The sequence below is a fragment of the Mangifera indica genome, chromosome 3 (assembly GCF_011075055.1).
Source record: "Mangifera indica cultivar Alphonso chromosome 3, CATAS_Mindica_2.1, whole genome shotgun sequence".
Lineage (NCBI taxonomy): Eukaryota > Viridiplantae > Streptophyta > Magnoliopsida > Sapindales > Anacardiaceae > Mangifera > Mangifera indica.
Window position 1 is genome coordinate 13,300,013 of NC_058139.1, and position 22,404 is coordinate 13,322,416.

Genomic DNA, 22,404 nt, shown 5'->3' on the forward strand with positions numbered 1-22,404 from the left:
GTTAGAACTAATTAACAAAACTGAAATATACATGGAACAAACAATTTTTATATGGTCAATTACATTCAACATAGTCTTCTAGTAAAATCAAATTTATTATAAAATAAATCCAATGTATATCACAAAGAGAATTTGGGCTCTAACAAACACACTTAGTTTGCATGATTAACTCCTTGCCAATGTTATCAAAGTCAAACTAAACCAATCGATTTAACGAATTCAATTGGGAACCAATTCTTAATCTGGTCCGATTTTTATTTTATTATTTATCATCAAAAACATTGGTCAAACCCAATGAAACTGTTAAATCGAAAAATTGTTTAAACCAAATGAAAAAACCTTTTGAATGGCTAAAATAAACCTAAAATAGGGGATGAATAGATTTTTAAAAAATTTTAAAGACACAACCAATTAATATAAAATAACTAACAATGAGTTAATTACAAATATAAAGACTAGGAATAAAAAGAGCTTAATTTATAGTGGTTTGGAGCTCTCGTTTACAAGCCTTTTACGTCCATTTCTCCAAGCAAATTGCCTTAAAGTTCCATTATCACTTTAAACATTTCTTTTTAAGTACTTTCACCAGGTTTCACCTAAAACAATAGTTGAATCAAGATTTTGCCTAAGAGTGTTTGAAATACAAGATTTTATGTATTGAATGTCTCATAAAAGCTAAAAATACAAGTTTAATGCAAATGGTTTCTCTCAAGGATTTGAGTTTGAGTTTAGTGAGAGAAAGAAATAAGTAAGCAATGAAAAAATGCTAGCAAGGAATTATCACACTATTTTTTTTGTAACCCTTCTTTACTTCAAACTTGCTCTATTTATAAAGTTGGAGTGGCTAAAATTCGCAATTTTTTTATGGGGTTGGCAAACTAATCATTTATCTATCGAAAACAATGTTTTGCTCCTGAAAAGGCTTAGACATGATTGGTAAGTTCAAAAGACATGACTGGGACCTGATTTTTATGACTAAGGTGGATAGCTTTAAATGTTCATGCCACATAGGGCACGGGTGGCTTCCGCTTCAAGTCTTTGTTTTTCAAAAATTTTTAGAAGCTTACACAGTGTCCAAGCATGGTATGCATATTGAATTGCAAAAGGCACAGTTGGTACATCTCGAGCATGGTTAGATATCAAAGTTTTTATTTTGAACACTTTGTCCAAGCATTGTTTAGGCACGATTGACATGTATAGGCGACACAATTAGACATAAGGACTTTGATTAGTGTCGGGTGAGTCTCATTGTGCACAATTTGGATAATTGCAATTGCACGGCTGGCATTAAGATGGCACGATTGGATTAAGATGGAATGGTTTGTTGACTCAAGGACTCATTATGCTTTTGTTTTGATAATAACAAACTAATATGTCCCTAATCATATGGATTAATGACCTTACTTGAGTGTGAGCTTAGATTGTAAAATTTTACCTAATGCACTTGAAGGAGTATCAAGATGGAAACTAAAGACAAAATTCAAAATGAAGAATTCTTGAAGATTTAAAGAAAAATTCAAGTTTAGGTTGATGGTTTTTGTATCTTGAAGCATTAGTTTTTATTAGAAAATTTGTTTGCACGTAAAAGCTTACTCAAAAATTTGTTTTCATATCTTTCACATTATTGGATTAAAGTTTCATTTTTCAATCCTAATGAGTTAAACCGATTTTTATGAAATTTCAATGACATATTTAAAATTATGAAGTTTTGTTAACTAAAATATCATATCTCAAATTTGGGTTTGAATAGTTTTTCCAAAAATAAGTTAAATTGACATTTTTCATATCTTTCAAATTTTTGGGTTAAAATATCATTTTTCAAACTTTTGAGTTAAGCCAAATTTTTTATCAAATTTTAATAACTCATTTGAAATTATGAACTTTTGTGGACTAAAATTTCATATCTCAAAGTTGGGTTTGAAAGAGTTTTTCAAAATGAGTTAAATTATTACTTTTCAAAGTTTTAAAGGAAATTAAAATTTTCAAAATTTTGGGGGCAAAATGTAATAAAATTTGGTTGACCAAATTTTACCAAACAAATTTTTTGATGGCAGCTTTCCAATTATCCAAAAGCCATGTGTTTTAGATTTCAGAAATGCAAGGGCTCTCGGATTATCTAAAAGTCATGTATTTTAGCTTTTAGAAATCCAATCGATCGAATTCCTTCCTGTTGATCGAATTGAGCTATAAGTTTTGTAATGGCTAATGCCACGTGGATGTCATAGAATTTTCACATCACATTTGGTTGATCGAATTACATCCGATCGACTGAATTATATTCTTTCTAAAAAAATTAAAATGGCTAGTTTTATGCACAATGGTAACTTTTTTTTGTTTTCCCCTATATAAACTCAATCAAAATCATTTGGGAATGACTTTGGCCTCCAAGAAGTTTCATACCTCTTCTCTAATCAAAACCCTTGTTTATACACTTCCTTGATTTCATTTGTATTAGGTTTTATCGAGCTTAAATTTTTAGATACACTCTTTTAGAGAGATTATATTTCAAATTCATACAAATTTGTATTATAAGAACGTGGGTTTCACTCTTATTAAAGCTAGAGAAAACTTTTCATAAGAGAAATTGAGTTCTAGCACTTGTAAAGGTTAATAGTACCTTAAGAAGCTATTTGTGTTATGAAGAAAAGTTTGGTTGGGGTTTTGTCAATCAAGAATTAGTGGAATACTCTAAAAGAGATAGCTTAAAGGAGTGGACATAGGTAGAGTTATGTCAAACCACTATACATTACACGATTGATTTTCTTATCCTTCAAACTTATATTTTGTGTTATGTTATTTGAAATATCTCTTGATATTCTGATAAATTGCAATAAAATTAGACAACATTCATTAAATTGCATAAATTAGTTTAATTCTTAAATTTGGTAAAGATTGTTTTGAATTACATAGTTCACCCCCCCCCCCCCCCCCCCTCCCCCCCTTAGGTTATTCAATCCTTCATGGTTGGCATTAGGCAAATTTTATTCAGCACAAATCCAAAAGGTTGCACAACTTTAGAACAGTTTGGTGTCCAACTTAATTTCCTTATAATGCTAGGTGTGCAACATGGAGTCCAAGCCATTTGCTAGCTTTCACTCTATAAATTTCACACTTTATCTATTTTGTAATGCTTTGATACATTTTTTGGACACATTAACATTTTTACCTTATGTTTTTATCATCATCAAAACACTAAGAGTCCACCAAAAGAACTTAATTTCATTTAACTTGACATTTTACATACTATGTTATTTCATATGAGAATTAAAAGCATTAAAAATTCAAAATTTAAAATCCAAACTTAAATGTTAGAAGTTAGAAGTTTTAAAACCAAGAATTAGGATCAACCTTCTCTCTAAAAATGAACACACATTCTTAACTCTTAAGAGTCAAATATGAGTAACATAGAAACTTCAGTTTATGAGAATTTTTTAACATACTAGTTTTAAATGCAAAAGGATTTGTACTATTAAAATTTGAAGTTAATAATTCACAATGAATCAGATGCAATTTATGGGAATTTTTTGCATTACAATATTGGGCATTATATTATAAGTATAAATAAACACATTTAAAGTTGTATTGGTCTTGTATAACGATAAATTTGAGAATATTTAATAGATAACACTCATATTAATTAATGAAATAATTGTATAATGATATAAAATGTTAATGAACCATTCATTATTATTCATTTAATTATAGGGAGAAGGACTATTTCCCACCCAACTTTTGATGCATTCTCAAATTGGCACCCACGGCAGATGAAAATCCAGTTTTCCCACCCGTGAGCTGTTAAAATGGATGATTTCTGTTTGCATAAGGGTAAAATGTCTATTTTACCCTTGTTAGATGAAATGACAAAAATACCCCTCAATTTAATTTCTCAAAATTAATGTGAGAGTTTTACCTTCACCCCCCTTAGGTTTTAGAAACTAACATTTTCACCCCACGACAGATGACAAAATACCCCTCAACTTTAAAAACTAACATTTTCACCCCAAACCTAGGGTTTCCATATTTTTCAAAATACAGCCGCCCCCCATAACTTTCAAAACTAGCATTTCACCCCCATTCTCCAACTTCAACTCCGGACGTCTTCTCTGGCGTCGTCACCGGCCTCCTCCTTCTCCTGGTGCGACGGCGGTGGTGCGACGAAGAGATCTTTCTCTCCTCATCGCACGGTGCGACGAAGAGACGGAGATCCCTTCGTCGCACGATGCGACGAAGAGACGGAGATGGGGGGCGTCGATCTGGAAGAACAGACGGAGATGGGAGATCTGGAAGAACAGACAGAGACGAAGATGGGGGGCGTCGATCTGGAAGAACAAACGAAGAGACGGAGACGGAGACGGAGATCTGGAAGAACAGACGAAGCGTCGTCGTCGTCGAAGCGTCCCTCGTCGAAGCGTCATCGTTTGTAGTCGTCATCGAAGCGTTGTCCTTCGTCGTCCTTTGTAGTCGGAGATGGGAGATCGATCGAATGCGTCGGCCGTCGATGGTGGCCGGAGAAGGAAGCAAACCCCAAGGGTACAATCTAAACTTTTCAAACTTTGAGGATGGGTTAGTTATTAGTTTTTAAAACCTGGAGGGGGGAACCGGTAAAATTTAAAAATTTTAATGTTTTAAATAGCAAATGATGATTTTGCCCCTATCCCTAACTGAAAATTTGGACGGCAGTTTGGTCACGGGTGGGAAAACTGGATTTTCATCTGCCGTTGGTGGCAAGTTGAGAACGCATCAAAAGTTGGGTGGGAAATAGTCCTTCTCCCTTAATTATATTATTTTAGATTAAAACTGATCAACATGTCTCCCAAAAGGAATGCAATATGTGGGTAAATAGAGTCGTGGAAATAACTCATGTCAACACCTTATGTCATATTCAAATAAGTTTCGTCACAAACTCAAAGCCAGGTATGTGTATTTATGTTTACAGTATTTACAGAATTCAATATATGGCATGTTAAATTGTTCCCAACAATGGTATTAGAGCGTAAGTTATGAATATGTCATGTTTTCTGTGAATTAAATTCCATATTTTGTGATTGTTATAATCTGGAATTTCAATTTGTGATTGAAATTATGTTTAAATTCGAAATTTGAGCACAAATTCAATTAGGCCAAAATTGCATGAAATTGGTGATAGGAAACATGTTAGATAATTGCTTGGAATTGTTTTACATGTTTTAAATTATGAATCGAGCCGAAATAACACTAGAATCAATGGATTTAGAGCCAAATCTGAGACCCAAAAGGCATGTTCTTCTAGTTGCCTTATCATAAGAATTTGACAACGTTGGAGGCCATCATTGGCCTAAGAAGGATGGTTAACTAGAAGACTACAAAAGCCCTATGATCTTGTCACCAGAGAATGGTTGGAAGACGGTCAATTTAATCGCCAAAGAATTAGGGTTTATTGTGCAAACCCAAGTCATAATCGGATTGGAAAAACTCGATTGTCTGACCCGTTTGGTCAATGGGTTACCTAAACCTATTGGTTAATGGGGCAATTGAGTTAAACTCGAACCAGTCAACGTCCACTTAGGTCAGTTGACCAATCAATGGTCAAAGGTTGACTAGTTACCATTGATTAATCAACATCAATGGACAACGAAGATCAATGGTCAATTACAATCATCGATGTATGTGAGCACATGGTAGCACGTGAGAGTTTTCTCCCAACGCGTGTGGCTCACTCTTAGTGCGTGAAAATGCATACAACCATATTTTAGCACGTGACAATGCGTGAGCAACTATTTCTGGTGCATTTGAGGGCATAAAGTCCTTTCTCGAAGTGTGACAACTGTATGATGCTCAAATCTATGTGTGGAATGTGTTTTGTAGGTCCTAAGGCACGTAAAGACATGTAATACCTCATTCCGGCTCCTGAAAACACATGTTTCTAATTCATGCAAGTTTGTTGACCATGGACCATCATATTATGTATATAATGTGATTATCTGATAATCTAATGGTGCATGTTAAGACTACATATAATCATTTGTACTCTCTTAATTAGAAAAATGATAGTATATAATTTAATCATATTCATACATGACCATTAGCCTTGTAATTAATGATCTTGTTCAAGACACATATTCAAAAAACTTTTGGGACTTAATGGATACATTACAACTTGTTAAAGAACAACATTTAGTAATGTATAAGAGAACATCCATAGTTTTGATGCTATTCCCAAATTAACGAAATGCAAAGCATTTGACCTACTACAAATTTTATAGAGACTTTATCATGGATAAAGTGACTTTGAGAATGATACAGGTTAACGAAATAGTCCTAGTCATTATAAATGATGCATTTGTTGTATTATATATATATATATATATATATATATATATATATATATATATATATATATATATATATATATATATATATATTATATGTTAAACGTGGGAATTATGAGATTGATAGAATTTAATGAAATTTTCATCCAAAATTAATATTGATGCAATTAAATTGAAATTTAGAATCTCAAGCCATTAAGTCGTGGAAGATGACTAAAAACATAGTAAACTTTCGATTACATGTCTTATGTAAGATATTTTAAATTTTAATACGTAATTGTGATAATTGATATGTATTTGGTTGCATTGATTGAGTTGTGTCTGATATATGTCTCTTTGATCTAGTTAATCATAACATCCTAAGACATGATGGTTGATTTGAATAAGAATGATACTGAATAGGGATAATTCCAACTTGCGGCATTTAAAATGCACAATATTTAATATGAGCAAAAGGTTGTGGAGATCATAAATCAAGTTAAGATAGAGTCACAACTGATTGAGAGATAGAAACTCAAATGGTGTCTTATACAAGCATGATGTAGACGCTTAGATGTATGATATCTTAACTCATTCCATGAATAACGATATAGTATATGAGTACCAGTAATGCTCAACTATATATGTCATAAGTATGGTTTTGATTGAAAGTATAGAGGAATTGCATCCCTCAAATGAAAGCAATTGATTGTTAAATTTGATATAATGTCAAATATAATTATGGAACTAAAGTCAATTAGGCACAAACTGACAAATTAACAATAGGTTCATATAATAAAGCGATTTATTCCCAAAAGCAAGAGAGTATGAAGGTGCATATAACCTACAATAAGAAAATAAAGACTTTTATTAGTAGTTCTTGCCACATAAAACTAGAGGATAAGTATGCTAAAGGTAACTAGAATTGAAACGGGAGAGTGGCAAATGTACTGGAAAAAAAGACAAAAACAAAATGAATAGTTGTAATATAAGTAACAAAAGTTATTTCATCTATGAATGAATGGAACTAAAAATGATATTGTCTTGTTCTACATAAAGTGATGAAATTTATTTTTTAGTATTATAATATTAACTGAGTATTATCCTATGTGAATTATGGACTTAGAAAACGTTGATCAAATAGCTCATAATAAAGGATCTTTAGTGGATTTTTGTTAAATTCTGAAGAAGGTGAATTTGATGCATGTAAGCAATAACACAAGGGTTGTAGTAAGAGGAATGAACATGAGCAAATAAGTTTTGCAAGGTGGTCGAATCTTATACCTACATGAAATCTAATATACTCCAAATATTTGACGAATCTTGGTCAAAGTACTTGTTCTTCTTAAACTAGGATATAATTTAAATTTATTTGGGTGTTTTATCAAAATGTAGTAGAATTTATTTTTATAGATTTGGTTTGTTGGCTAAATGATTATATGGTGTTTATCACCCTTCATTATGATAATGTTAGTTTTTTATTATTTATTTCTCCTATACGTATGGATATGAATGCAAATATATGACATGGTAAATTAGCGCATGTTTGGCCAAGATGAATTAAATAAATTAGCTTATGAAAGTTTATTTTCATATAAATAGAACTGTCTTCGTGTGTGCATTAGCCAGCTTGAAAAACTTCTTAAAAAAAAAAAACCATTTGACAAAGTTATAAGAGTTTAACTTCTTTTGCAATTTATATACTTAGGTATATGTTTTCCTATGAATATAAAGTTTGTGAAGGTGACTCATATTTCATTGCTTGTGTTGATAACTATGCTCAATTCACTTTTATCTATTTGATCTCCTATGAATCAAAAGCAATAGACTACTTTAGACATTATAGATAATTAAGGTTGAAAATTAATTAGATAAAATGGATAAGAGTTTTAAAAACTTATCAAAGTCTTGAACATTTTTCCAAAAAGTTCGAGGAACTAAGTAATGAAAAATAACTAGCATGACAACTAATGATAATAATTCCAAGAATTTCACAACAAAATAGAGAAGCAGAGAACAATAATTGAACTCTATTGAAATTGGTTAGGTCAATGATGGTGCAAACAAAACATTAACGTCACTTTGTGATGATATGACATTAACTACTGTTTATGTACCTAATCGAATGTCTACTAAATCAATTCCTTTGACTCTCTATGAGTTATGGTCAAGTAGAAAACCTGAATTAATTGATTGCAACTTTAATGGTTAGTAGTATTTATCCATATCTTTTCTTATGAGTTTTAAAAACTGAAACCAAGAAGAAAAGAATGTATCTTTATCAGATACTTTGAACACCCCAAAGGTATGTGTTTATTAGGGAGGATACCGCTAGAAGATTAACTAAAATTGTATCAAGAGATGCTATATTTATAAAGGATATTTTTCTTAATAGGGATGATTTTAATAAAAGGTTTCATCTAAATGAGATGAGAGAAGAATGAGAATAGGTACATCTTAATGACCATTAGTTGAGTCTTAAGAGATAATACCTATACTTATTCTAGTCAATGAAAGCGAATGCAATTGAGCTTCAACCTATTTTGGATAGTGGGAGCAATGATCCTCAATTGCCTTCTTCATTCATCTTAACCAAGTTAGAGTGTTGAGATTAAGCTTCAATCTATTTTGAATAGAGGGAGCGATAATTCTTAATTGTATAGGAATAGATGTTCGAAAGTACTCTAGTGATGTTTTAAATTAAAAATGAGGTTTTCATAATCGCTTCCTAAGATGATGAAGAACCTAAAATCATAAAAGAAGTTGTATCATTCCTTGATAAGAAAAATGTTAAGATGTATTGGAAGAAAAGATGAAATACATTGAAAACAAACCACTTCTAGGTTTTGGTTGACTCATTGTTGGGTTGGAAACCCATTGAGAACAAATGAGTTCCCTGAATCAAGTGTAAGATAGATGACTCAATAAATAGATACAATTTTACTTTATAGCGGATAACTATATCCAATGAATAGGTATAAATTATGAAGAATAATTTTTTTGTCATTTTTAAGGTTTACTTCAATATGTTTGGTTTTAGTTGTAATAACACATATAAATTTAGAATTATACTAGATGAATGTCAAGAGAACTTTCCTTAGTAGTGAAATTGGCAAAAAATCTACGTGAAACAAGATATAGATCTCGTTGTTATAGGTTTGAAACATAGAATATGCAAGCGTCAAGAATATTGAATAACCTAAAACTATCATCCACACACTAATACTTGAAATTTCATAAGACTTGATACTTTATGACTTTAAAATGATTAATTAAGACTACCATGTCTATGTGATGAAGTTTGATGACAAATTTATAATTTTATCAATACGAGTGACGACATGTAAATAGCTAGAAATGATTTGAAGTAAGTGATGATCATCAAAGGATGACTATCCATACTTTTAACTTACAAGATGTGGGAAATTAGATTATATATTATGAAGTAAATCCAGAGGGATTGTTTGAAGAAACTTTTGACTCAATTGCGAGAGTATAATATTCAAAAGATTCTAGAATAATCCAATATGGTAAGCTATGAACTTGTTGATATCTTTGTGTCAAATGATAAATTACTGAGTCAAGAGATATGTCCCAAAACTTAAAATAGAAGTAGAGAAATATCAATAATTACCTATTTAAATGTCATTAGATGTATTATGTATGCTATGGTGCATACATGTCCAAACATTTGTTTTTGTTGTCGAGCTAGTTAGTCGATATGAGTCAATATTGAAAAGAACCTAAAAGATTGTCTATAAAATATTAATATATTTTAAAAGGCTCAGTGGATTATTGTTTATGTGATTATGGATCGAATTGATATTTGACTCGCTATTTAGATACTAGTTGGGGAACTAATTTAGACCAGCACAAATCAAATTCTAGCTATGTTTTCTTACTTCAGAAGGGTCTATATCTTTGAGCAATAAGAAACAGAGATGCGTAGCCTTATCCACAACGAAGGTCAAGTATATAACTTGTTTAGTGATTGTGCAAGAAACTATTTGGTTAAGAAGGTTCTTCATGAATATGAGTAAACAAGATGATATTGTCACAGTAATAGTTATCCATTGAAATAAAAGATCCTGAATTTTTATAATATAACCAAACATATTGACACTAAATACAATGTTTCAAGAGACTCCATTTCCAAGAGGAGAATGAAGGTACAATATAATTTTATGCATTACATGGTCATTGATCCTTTGACCGAGATTGTTCCAAGAAAAGTATATCTTGCATATGTTAAATCTCTTGAATTGTGTAGACTATGAATGATAAATTGTTGAACTTATATATTGTATTAGTAACTTAACATTGAAAACCATGAATTCAAGTTTATTTTGTATTTGAACTTGTGTCTCAAAATTCTTGGGTTTTCATTACATATACATCGTTTTTAGCTCAATAAGATTGTAATGTCATACAAGTTAAAGATTAGCTCACTCACACGAGCAATCTCCCTTCGAGCTAAGAAAGCATGCAAAGATAAGATATTATCAGTGAGAATAGTGATGTTGAGAAAGTGTGCCAATAAGAGACAAATTTCTAAAGAAAAGATTTATTAAAGTTAAAATGTTGCCTTAATGATTGATTAAGATAAAGTCATGGATAGATACATTTAAAAATGACCGATTTGGATTCCCTATATCCAAACAATTTGTGAATGTCAATTGTAAGTTCTTAATATGGATTAATACTTGTAAGTGTGAAGATAATTAAGAACTTAAGTTAGGCATTGAAAATAGTGACTGAACTAAGATTCGTACAATGTTGGGAATGACATTTGAGAAAATACACACTGTAACACATGATTCATACTATGTGTGCATATGTAAGATGAACAGTTAAAGTAATACCCCTGTTCTCTCACTGTGTGTGACTTTATGAGGATTACCTCATATTGGTATCTTTTGACTCTTTCTTGTTGTTCAATGTTTACTCTTGTTATTTTAGCTTGGCACCTATGGCCACATACGATTCAGTCTATGGAACATGACTAAAAAAGCATTTAAGTTTAAATTGAGAATTTCGAGTAAAAGATTAAGACTTATATATTACGTGTGTCCATTGGTCGGCTGATCATATTATTCATATGGGAGAATGGACTTGATCGTTGATACGAGGAAAATAACACAATGATAAATGAAAGATTAAAGGGAGCTAATGTTATCGAATAAGTCTAGGGTGCTGCAAGCATAACGTTTTATTTTGTTTTATTTGGGTTCAAACGATTATGCTATTTTTAGCGAATGTATAGTTTTTAACTCATAAGTGCAGGTTACTCGTAAGGTCGCATGACATATTTACAAGTATGAAAGTAATGTTGTATGGGATTTCTATAGGAAAGTATTTGGCTTGGGTCTTCTGTCGTATGTGAGTAGGAGATATTAGGTATAAATCCACCCATGAGGGGTCAACCTGAGCTAGTTTACTATAACTATTAAGGGTAGTTGGTATAACAAAGGTATTGACAGTTAGACATCTATTTAAATGTTCAAACTGTCTTCCCAAAAAAAATACGCTATTTTTAATTAAAAAAATTCTTCTTCTTCTAGAACCTAAAACATAAAGAGATCATGTCTCCCAAAAGAAATATAGTACATAGGCAAATGGGGTAGTGAAAATAACTCATGTCAACACCTCACAAACTTAAAGTTGGGTATACGCATTTATGTTTACAATATTTAAGAATTCAATGTATGACCTATTAAATTGTTTCCAACACATATCAAAACAATGCCTTTGAAAAGTATAACTGAATCACATAAAGAGAAAAGACATTTGCAAGTGTACAGTAGAAAGGGTTATATTGTGTGATCGCAAAATACACTAGGTGTGCGCACATAATTCATAATTTGCCAAACAAAGCATTTACAAAGACTATATTTATATGAAATTACTTCCTTTTTTTCATATATTAGAATAATTAATAGATTTGTTTGGATTGAAATTTTAAGAAAAAAATCAGTCTTCATAAATAAAAGGAATATATTTAATCAAGAATCTGATTTCATAAAACATATTTGGAATTTGTATGATAATAAATGAGCAATAAATTAACGTGGCTTTTTATAAGTCTAAACGACTATATCTCACCTGAACTTAAAAAAAAAAATGATTTTTTTGAGTTTGAAAAACTATTTTTTCACCTATCTATTTCATTTGTCATATAGTTGGTAAAAAGACAAAAATGTTATTATAGTTATTGAAGTTAAAGAACAATTTATCTCTAAAAATTTTGTAAAATTTTTATCTACCCTGAATAACAATTATATAAAGTAAATTACCTATTTTCACCCAAGGTTTATTGGGAAAACATTTTTCTTCCACTAAATGCATCAATCGCACTTTCCTACCCAAAAATTCACCTTGTTAAGAAAATTTCATGATATACAAAGCAAAAACATCATTTTGATTTCATTGACCAACAATTAGAATTGCTCAAACTTGAATCATAACTAAGCAAAATCATGACAACTAAGTTATGATTTTGTAGTAGCTAACCAAAATTGCCCATCACTTTACAATAGAGATAAATAGAGAGAGATTGGGAGCATTCGCTTAATCAGGACGAGAATAGAGTCCATTCATCTTTGCATTGTATGAATATCACTCAGTCATTAGCCCTTTTAATGTAGGCATGTGTCCAAAAATTATGGAAGACTCTTGAAGAATAGAGGAACACGCATAATAGCTTAACCACCCATCACGTTAATAGCGGAAAACTCAGTGAACATGATGACTTTCTTGAGTGACTTAAAAGGGGAGGGAGTGGAGAAGATTAAAACCACTTAACCTAACAGAGAGGAGCTTCCCAAACATATTCTCATTTTTTTTTACCGCCAATAGCTACTCTATCATCACTCAAAGTAGACATTCCATTTACCAAACAAATTGCAACAAATCAAAAATCTAATTTCTACATTGATCGTCTTATTGATTAGTTGGACCCATCTTGTTTTTTTTTTTTTTCTTGTTTTCCAAATAATTGAGTTAATCAAATTTATGGCGCAAATTGTAAATATGTTTCTTTTTAAATTTAGTTTCATGCATTTTTTTATTCTCATCTCTCTTAACCAGTCCTAAACGTGTTTAAATTTGTCAATTTATCTTAAGTGTCTTTCAACAAACCAAGAAATAAGACGGAAAAAAAAGAAATATGTAAAGAAATTGGGGGAAAATGTAATTTATTTTTATTATTAAAAATGTAAATAATATTAATCTTACTATATATTATATAAAGTGAAAAAAAAAAAGCTTTTGTTTGATAAAACCAAGGGTTGATTTTGACTTATAAGTAGGAAAATGGAATTTTCAAATTTAAAGTGTGAGAAATTGTTGCTTCATTAAAGTTAAGGTGGGAAGCAGCCATGTTTCATTTTTATAATTATAATTATTTGTTCCTGTCGGTAAGATATTATGAATGAAATATCAAATTTGAAGAAGCATGTAAACACACAGTGTTTTAGTGCATTTATGTATAGAGTAATTTAACCATACTGAATTTCATTATACTTAGAGTTTTGTATAATTCAGTTTAAATAGTAAAATTAGATCAAACTATCCAAAATTACGGTTTGATTTATAAAATTATTTAGGTTGAGTTGATAAATTTTGAAAAAAAATAGTTTATGGTTTAAATTACAGTTTAGACGATTTCCAAATTAAACCAAACTAAATAGTAAACCATATTTTTTTTAAATATATATAGGCCAAATGTTTTTTCCCACCCAATGTTTGATAAAATGACTATTCTCATTATTCAAGTTTGAAATAAAACCAATTTCTTACATATATTATTAACAAATTTAAATAAATTTATTGAAAAGACAAAAAAAAATTATAAAGTTGAATAACATTTTGTCCTCAAAATTTTATTAAATAATTTTTTATATTCCTAATTATATTAATTTTAATTAAAAATTTTAAAAAATTACAAATGCAAGTATAGATAGAGACACCAATGATGTATAATCAGATGTTTTGGGGTGAGCTAAACTTTTGAAAATTTTAGAGGCATTCATGATTTTTAGGGGTTTTTAAAAAGTTGAAAAAAGTTTGAGAGGGTTTTTAAAATTTTTAAAATTTCATTATGTCTCTTAATAGTTAAAAATTTTGATCTCAAAATTGTTTTTTATATTTATCTTATTATCTTTTACATAGTTTGCCTATTCATTATAATTTCTTAAGTAAAAAAATTTACAAATGAGTAATTTTTAATAAGTTCAAATCGTAATCTAAATAAGATTAAATTATATCTTTTAGTTTGGTTTGAAATTTAAAATAGTTTGGTTTAGTTTAAAATTTTTATAAGTTTTTTTTATTTGATTTTAAAAAGTTTTTAAACTGCATCAAATTAGATCATATACACCTCTGTTACTTCTTATAAACTCTTAATCCGCATAGTAAAATTGTAAATTTTGGAAAAAAGGAACAACATATACATCCATACTTAAACTTATTTTATAATTACATATAGTTTATTTTTAAATCTTGTATAATTTTTTTCCCAAAAATCTGTGAATTCTGATAGAAACTAGTCACATATAAATATGTTTTGATATGCATATAAAATTCAATTATTTTTTAATTTTGCTCTGTAATATCTCAATACCTCTAAAAATTCAAAACCATTTTGTTTAAAAAACAAAAAGCACATCTACTTTTCGGTATTAATTAATTTTTAAAAAATAATAAAAAAGAATTACCTCTCTTTAATTACAAAATATATTTGTCAAAATTAACATGAAAAGGACAACTACGGGTATATGTGAATCTGAATCGAATTTGAATATTCGTTTGTTGGAGTTTAACTTTAATAAAAACTAGTTTGGTTCAAGATTACCAAGCTAAAATTAACGATAGTTTAAGTTTGACTTGAATAAAATTAGTTCCAATTTATGATTTGAATTCATAGTTCAAATTTATAGTTTTAATTTATGACTTATTAACAAAATGATATCATTTTATTTAATAATGTACAAAAATAAGGTTATTTTAATAATTATTTAATATAATTTGAATTGAGTTACAAGTTAAATATAAACCGAATTGAGTCATTCACCTGATTTGTGAGCTTTCTAATTTGAATTTAATTCAATTTAAAAATCAAACAAAACCTTTTAACTCAAACACAACTTGTGTTTAAATTAAATGAATTTCAGCCCAATCAAATTAAATGTAATTGAAAATTTGAATAAATTCGACTCAGGTCTAGCTCTAAGGACAAGGGGAGGTATGTGATGATTTCTAATGCCTACAGGGTCTTTTTATGTCTAGACCTCATGGACGGCTCCGAAAATGCTAAAAGGACAAAATAATTTATAATACCTATAGGGTCTTTTTGACATTTAGACCTCACGGACGGCTCTCGTAAAATGCTAAAATGTCGAGGGGAGGTATGTGATGATTAGGGTAATTTTGGTATTTAAACCTCTCATGGACGGCTCTTTGTAAAAAACACAAAATGAGACAAAACGAGATGATATGAAAGGAGATAGAAAAAGAGATGATAAAATGGAAAAGATGATTATTTAAGAGGGGTAGTGGAAAAGAGGAGCCCACCCAAACCCTACTTTGTTATTCCAATTCCAATAGTCATCGCGCGCTCACGCACGAATCTTTCTCTTTCTCAGTCTCTCTAAGCTTTCAACTTACAATACCAACAAATGGGTAAGTATATGAGAAAGGCCAAAACGGCTGGCGACGTTGCCGTCATGGACCTCTCCCTCGGCGTTCGTACACGCGCTCGAACCCTAGCTCTTCAAAATGCTTCCATTTCTCCTTCAACTGGTTCCTCTGCCGGAGCCAGTGGGTCCTACCTCCAGCTTAGGAGCCGCCGCCTCGAGAAGCCGCCCATTCTAACGAATGATTCGGCTAAGCGAGCGAAGCCAGGGCCAGCCAAAGGAAACGAAAAATGTGCTTCGGAGAGTCAAAATCAGGACCCCAATTCGGGTAATCCCAATTCGAGCAATTCGAGGGCTAGGCTGAGGGTGAGTCAAGCGGATTCTGGGTCTGATCAAAAGAAAGATAGTAATAGTGATGGAAATGAAAACGTTGGGATTGAGGTTGAAGGAGAAACCAACAAGGATTTGGGCCTTGAAGCTTCTTTTGGGGAAAATGTTTTGGAGATTGAAGTAAGAGAGAGGTGGGTTTCATTTTAATTTTTTTAAGTGCTGATGGAAGCCAGTCTTTTTTTTTGAAGTTTTTGTGTCCTGGGTCATTTCAAGCTTTGATTTTGAGAGTGTTTTTAAGCTATTTTTGTTTCAGTTGTCTCCTCCCTCTGAAAATGGAGGAAAATATGTTTATTTGAAGGATTTCTTTTTTGTAGAAAAGAATAGTTTACTTCTCAATGAAAAAAATTCAAGGGGAACTGGGGATTTGAGATATTTAATTTTTTTTCTTTAAAACATATTTTGATGTGTTCTCTTTGAAACAAACAATAAAAGCTGAAGATTTAGTTTTTGGTTCTTTGGGAATTTAAAAATATCATATTCCAACAGTTATCGGGAAATTTTTTTTTTCTTTCATCCCGAAAGGGATGATTAGGAATGTTTTTGCTTCAGTATGTTATTCAAGTTTTGATTTTTATTTTGTGTTAAATTTTCTGTTCCAAATTTTGATTTTTAATTTCGGTTCAATTTTCCTTTTGTGTTATTTCCCGGAGAGTTTTGCCCACCGGTTTGTTGGCTAGAAAAATGTGGTTTTGGAGAAAAGATGAAATTTTTTTTCACTTTTTGGTAAGAGTGTTTTTTGGTAATAAATTCTTTAACCTTTAAGCGATTGAATATGAAAGGGTCTGTCTTTTTATCGTATTTTTTTACACTCTAAATATTTTATTATTTTTTTAACTGATCACCCTTTGTTGAAGTTGTTGTAAATGTTTCAAAATTCTTTTAAAACTAGTTCGTTCGTGTGGCTTTACATTGCAGTTGAAATGAATTATGATATCTGTTTTTTTTTTCGTACAAATACGATTTTAATTGTGGTTCGATACCTTTGTAATATTGTTGTAGAATTCTTTTTGCAGAGCATTGGAATATGTTCTTCTGATTTATTTATGACTTGTAGTAAAAGTGAAATCTGTTGAACTCAATTTATTGCGTTGGTTGTTCTTATCAGAAATTTTTGTAAATTGATATCTATTTATTTGTGTTGTTTGTTCACAGCAAGAAAAATAAAATTACTATCATTTGTTTGTTTTTTCAACAAATGCAAAACTGAGTTTTGATTGATTTCCTTTTCTGTTAGTTTATTTTACCTTTTGAGTCTCCATACTTTTGGTGGAAGTTGTGGTTATGAGACAAGGTATTGTTCTGAAACTAAAACATTCTATTATCAGCCTTCAACTGTTATCTGTAGCTTTTGATTGTTTATTCATAATTCTTTGGCTGTGAATGCTTTTTCCTTGAACTTGATGTTTTCACATTTTTCTAGAACTTGAGTGGCTCTAATTATTTGAGCATCTAGATAAAGTATACCCTATAATTTATGTCCTTTAGTTTTGGTATTTCTAGGCATGGATGATATTTGCTTTATTCTAATTGAAAAGAATGAAAACTATTTTGTTCTTTCCGTTCAAGAAATGCCATGCCCCCTTTATTCTTATCACAAGAGCGCCAATATTGTAGGTGCCTGGGTGGTAGCTTATAATAAAAAAAAGAAAATTGTGTTTGGTGATTTGCTATGATTGCAGTGTATGGAGGCTGAGGGTGAGTTTAACTTGTGCATAGTCTTTTGGTTTGCTTGTTATGATTTACATAAGTAATCCCTGAAATATTGGCGATCAAAGTATGTCAAGGTGCAGTGGAACTACTTCATATTGCTTGAATTCATATAGCATGAATACATCTTTACCTTAATTTTTCAGTTGTTATTAGGTATACGATTTGTAGGAACTAATTCCTATGGGGAAGATCTATATGGATTGTAGTTATCCTGTATGATTGTTCAGTTGATTTGAAAGAAAGAGAAATCTTTAATTATGTGACTTCAACATTTTTGTAGTTTGATGTTTTGTGGATGATCTCGAAATTGATTTTTCTTGACATGGATGGCTATTCTTTTATTTTTTAAATATATATTGGTATATCATCTTAGTTTTTTTCTGGGCTTATGCCTTTTTTAGTCTTACATTGTAGTTAAAAGCTTATTTTATGCGTTCCTTGTGACAGAGGCACTAGGGAATCCACTCCATGCAGTTTGATAAGGCAGCCAGAGTCCATAAGAACCCCTGGTTCTACTACTAGGCCTTCTACTGCTAGGCCTACTGGTTCAATGGAGGGAAGGGGAGTACAGAATTCAACTCAGAGACAAATCCCAACAGCACATGAAATGGATCAGTTCTTTGCAAGGGTAGAAGAAGAGCAAATAAGACAGTTTGTTGAGAAGTATATACTACATTGATTTATATGGCACTCCTTTTATGATTGGTTGCATTTCTGTGATTTCCCTTTTGCACCCCTTTTAGCTTATTGAAGATTTTGCTTTCTTTGTGCAGGTACAACTTTGATCCTGTTAATGATATGCCACTCCCAGGCCGTTTTGAATGGGAGAAAATCAACCCTTAGAAGACTAATGTTCCATCAGTATTTATTTTCCTGCACATTCTTGCTGATCTTGAGCTTAGGAATAATGAAGTAGCAGGAATTAGTCTTAGATCTAACGTTGATGGTGTTATTACCATTTTCCATCATCCTTATTTTACCTGTAAAGAAAGAAGTAGGGCTGTCAAAGATATGTGTAGACTAATGTTCTGTAACATAACAGAAGTTGTGAGTTACACAACATATACAAACCAAAGTCCTTTGTCTAACATATCATGTCGAGAAGAAAAGGGAAAGCTGGTTTTAGTGTTAGGTTTCAGTCAATTAGGTCGGTCTTGTCTATCTGGGTACAGAAATTTACTGGATCTTTTTCTTTTTTGTACTGTATTCTCCCCCTCTCACTTGTCTATACACTTGTACTGATGGAACTTAAAAAAAAAAAAAAAAACTATATGGAATAAAAATGACCCTTTTCTTTAATACATCTTTGTCTTTTCCGTTGTCTTTTACTGCTGTACTTTGCGCTTGGACATTTGGCCACTTTGCCATGTGATGAAGCCAATGCAACTCATAAATTTAAGATGATGTTGCCCAAAATTCTAATTTTGAAGCAAGCCGACTCCTTATTTCAGCTGTATCTGAAATTAATAGATGGTGTTGCTGGTAACGGTGGGGTATACTTGTTGCCCCCACTGTACTGAAAGAATTCTTTTTTATCTTATTCACTCTAATCTTTTACATTGCAACTTGCCTAGCTATGGACAAGCATCAATTTAGCAGTTTTGAGGAAGATGATTGGATAAGAAGAAAGGGCACCAATTCAATATTGCATCTCCTGATTACCCGGTTTAATGGTTATTTAATAAGTGCAAAAAGATTGAGGATAAAGTTTTCGATTGCTCTGCCTTTTCTTTTGGATTGGTGAAAGATTTGGTTGTGTAATTGAAAGGAGGGTGGTGCCAGGCAATATGGTGAAGTCTTGCCAATTCTTATGGTAATTAGGCTGGTGTTGTGATTGGAAATTGATGTTGATGGTGGTTGTAGTGGTGGGTTTAGACTGAAGAATCTTCAATTTCCAATGACACTCCATTTCTTTTTCTTGAGTCAAAAGTTATTTTTATATTTTCAACTTGCCTCTCATTGTTTCCCTTACCAATGCTAGAAAAAGTAGATCAAGATATTCTCTTTTTATTATTTTATTTTAATTGAGAATCCATGAATTCCCCATACTTGCTTTGCAAGTCTCAAAAGGGGCTCTAATTAGTTACTACTACTAAGGGCTACAAAGGAGTCGAAATTAGTTAGATTATTGTCTAATTGAGCTTGTGCTTATGTGACTTGGGTTTGGTTTTTAAAATCTTACAATTCTATTTTTAAAATTTTTGTTTTAATCTTAAATAGTAGATAATTGATAAATATATAAGTTATTGAATTTAATTATAATTTATTGAGTAAGCATGAACTGAATTTGAGTAAATTATTCTTATCTCGAGCACGAATTTGAGCTTATAAACTTCGAGTTTAAACTTTTCATAAATACAATTGAGCATAACTCAAACCAAACAATACTCGAATATAGCCCTAACTATAAAAATCTTGTAATTTATAGAATGCAAAAAACAATAATTTTTAGTCATATAAGTGTCATAAATTATTCAAACCCTAAATTTTGTAAGAGCGCCCCATCAACTAAATACTCCTGTGTAAGACTTTCTCTTCCATCTTGAAAAATTTAGAATTAATCCATATCAAAATATATTCCAACTTGAAAACTTGCCTCCCAATGAAGGAATGGTTTTTACATGTTAGTGAAATGGAGCACTCAAGTCCCCACAACAAAAGTTAAGAAGTACCCGATTCCAATAATCAATGCCCCAAGCCCCCAACTCTTTTTTCTTTTCTCAATGTTAAAGAAGCTGATAGAACAATGCAGAGAAATGATGCTTCTGAACATTACTTTGGAAGCTCAAATGTCAAGTCACTGTTTGGACATTTGTGCATGACATTACTGCTAAACAATCAACAGTACAAAACTCAGAGTTTGTCTCTTTGAAATATCATAAATGTTTTGAGGAAGTTGTTTTCATAAGGCCTGCCTGCCATCAATCCATTTTGTACAAGAAACAAGTGTGACAAATTGCAAATTTAGTGCATGTGCTTGCAAGTTTGGCATTGACACAACACAAGCCACGCTGATCGGGGTGGTCCTAGAAAGAGTTTCTGTATTGAAATGACAACTTTTCTGTTGCTTTTCAATAGTTAGAAAAGATAAACTTATAGTCTTGGAATGAGAGAAAGCAGAAAAGGGTCCCTGCAATTAGAAGATTAGGCATAAAATCTGTCTGTCTGTCTCTTTTATTTTTTTTAATTTCAACAACACTTCTTTGAAATGGGTCCATCAAATGATATACATTCTGGTGTTTCTTTTTTTTTAAAATTTTGTGTTTGTGGATGATGATTATGTATTTATGGCAGTCAGACAGTGTTTTTTAATTTTTGTTTTATCAATTGAGATAAGATAATATGGTACATCAAATCTTCAGGATTTAGTATTGCCACAAACACCAAACCAAAATTTTTATTTTCAGTTTTAATTTTTTTTTTTAAATTTTTTCCTTTTGCTATGTGGTCCACTTCTTTCAATCAACACAAGGTTTTTAAAAGGGACTTTTCTCTGAAGTGGGAAAAAATATGTTAGTACAATTATTTTTCAACTTCATCACTTCAATTATGTAAAGATTTAAAACATGGATAGTGATTTTTGTGAATAGCAAGACAAAATAATCTCATTAGTTCATTGAAATGGAGGATAAAAGACTATCAAATTTAAGTTTTGTTTAGACTGAAAATGTGAATATGATTTTAAGGTCTAATGAATTCAATAAGATCAAGATAGATTTGATACAAATCAAGTAAAAATTAGATTAAAAGAGTTTCAAATATTATCTTTTAAGATCTGATAATGTCAAGAACTAATTTAAAAAAAACATATATATAAGTTTGGTGATTTTATTTTTTTGTGACAGGAAACCCCACTTAAGATGAACTGTTTCTTTGGGATCGAACCAATTACACTGAATAGATAAAACCCTTTTTGACATAATACTAGTGAGTTTTAAACGTAGGTTTTTTCCTTTGGGATCCTAAATCTTTTATCATTCAGGATAGCCTTTAAAAGGGGTGGATGAATATTGATATGCAAATATGGGTTAGAATTACAGAAGGAAGGGGAAAATATGGGTGAGTTGGGAGTATTGGGTTCTCAGTTTCAGAGGACAGAGAGATGCGCTTGAAGACATGAAGGTTTCAGTAGGACAGGTTGTTTTGATGGGGAGAGAGAGGGGCTCTTCCAGGGGCTGTGGCCTATTAAGACCTGTTTATATCGTTCTTTTAAGTTATGGGGCGGCCATGCATGGATTGCCAGTCACTTTCAATGACTTTTTGTTAGGTTTGTTGACACATTTTCACTGTTAGCAGAGTGTTACTTTCAGCACAGTTACTGGAAAAGTAATATTCACTGCCATAAAAGTTCAGCTTTTGCAATTATACTCAGGCCCAATATGCAA

The 22,404-nt window shown here is 31.1% G+C and overlaps 1 protein-coding gene across 1 annotated transcript; it reads left to right on the forward strand.

The window, feature by feature from the left end:
• The first annotated feature begins 15,850 nt into the window (after nt 1–15,850).
• Nucleotides 15,851–19,320, forward strand: LOC123210053 (cyclin-dependent kinase inhibitor 5-like). Its single transcript, XM_044628216.1, has 3 exons — nt 15,851–16,440; nt 18,467–18,682; nt 18,793–19,320. The coding sequence occupies exons 1-3, from the start codon at nt 15,962–15,964 to the stop codon at nt 18,860–18,862; spliced, it is 765 nt and encodes a 254-aa protein (XP_044484151.1). The 5' UTR covers nt 15,851–15,961; the 3' UTR covers nt 18,863–19,320.
• The last annotated feature ends 3,084 nt before the right edge of the window (nt 19,321–22,404 follow it).

Excerpts from the sequence above, each read along its gene's own strand:
- LOC123210053 (XM_044628216.1), top strand. The coding sequence starts at position 15,962 with ATGGGTAAGTATATGAGAAAGGCCAAAACGGCTGGCGACGTTGCCGTC. Across the intron at positions 16,441-18,466 it reads GAGATTGAAGTAAGAGAGAG|AGGCACTAGGGAATCCACTC; the intron begins GTGGGTTTCATT and ends TCCTTGTGACAG. Across the intron at positions 18,683-18,792 it reads ATAAGACAGTTTGTTGAGAA|GTACAACTTTGATCCTGTTA; the intron begins GTATATACTACA and ends TTCTTTGTGCAG.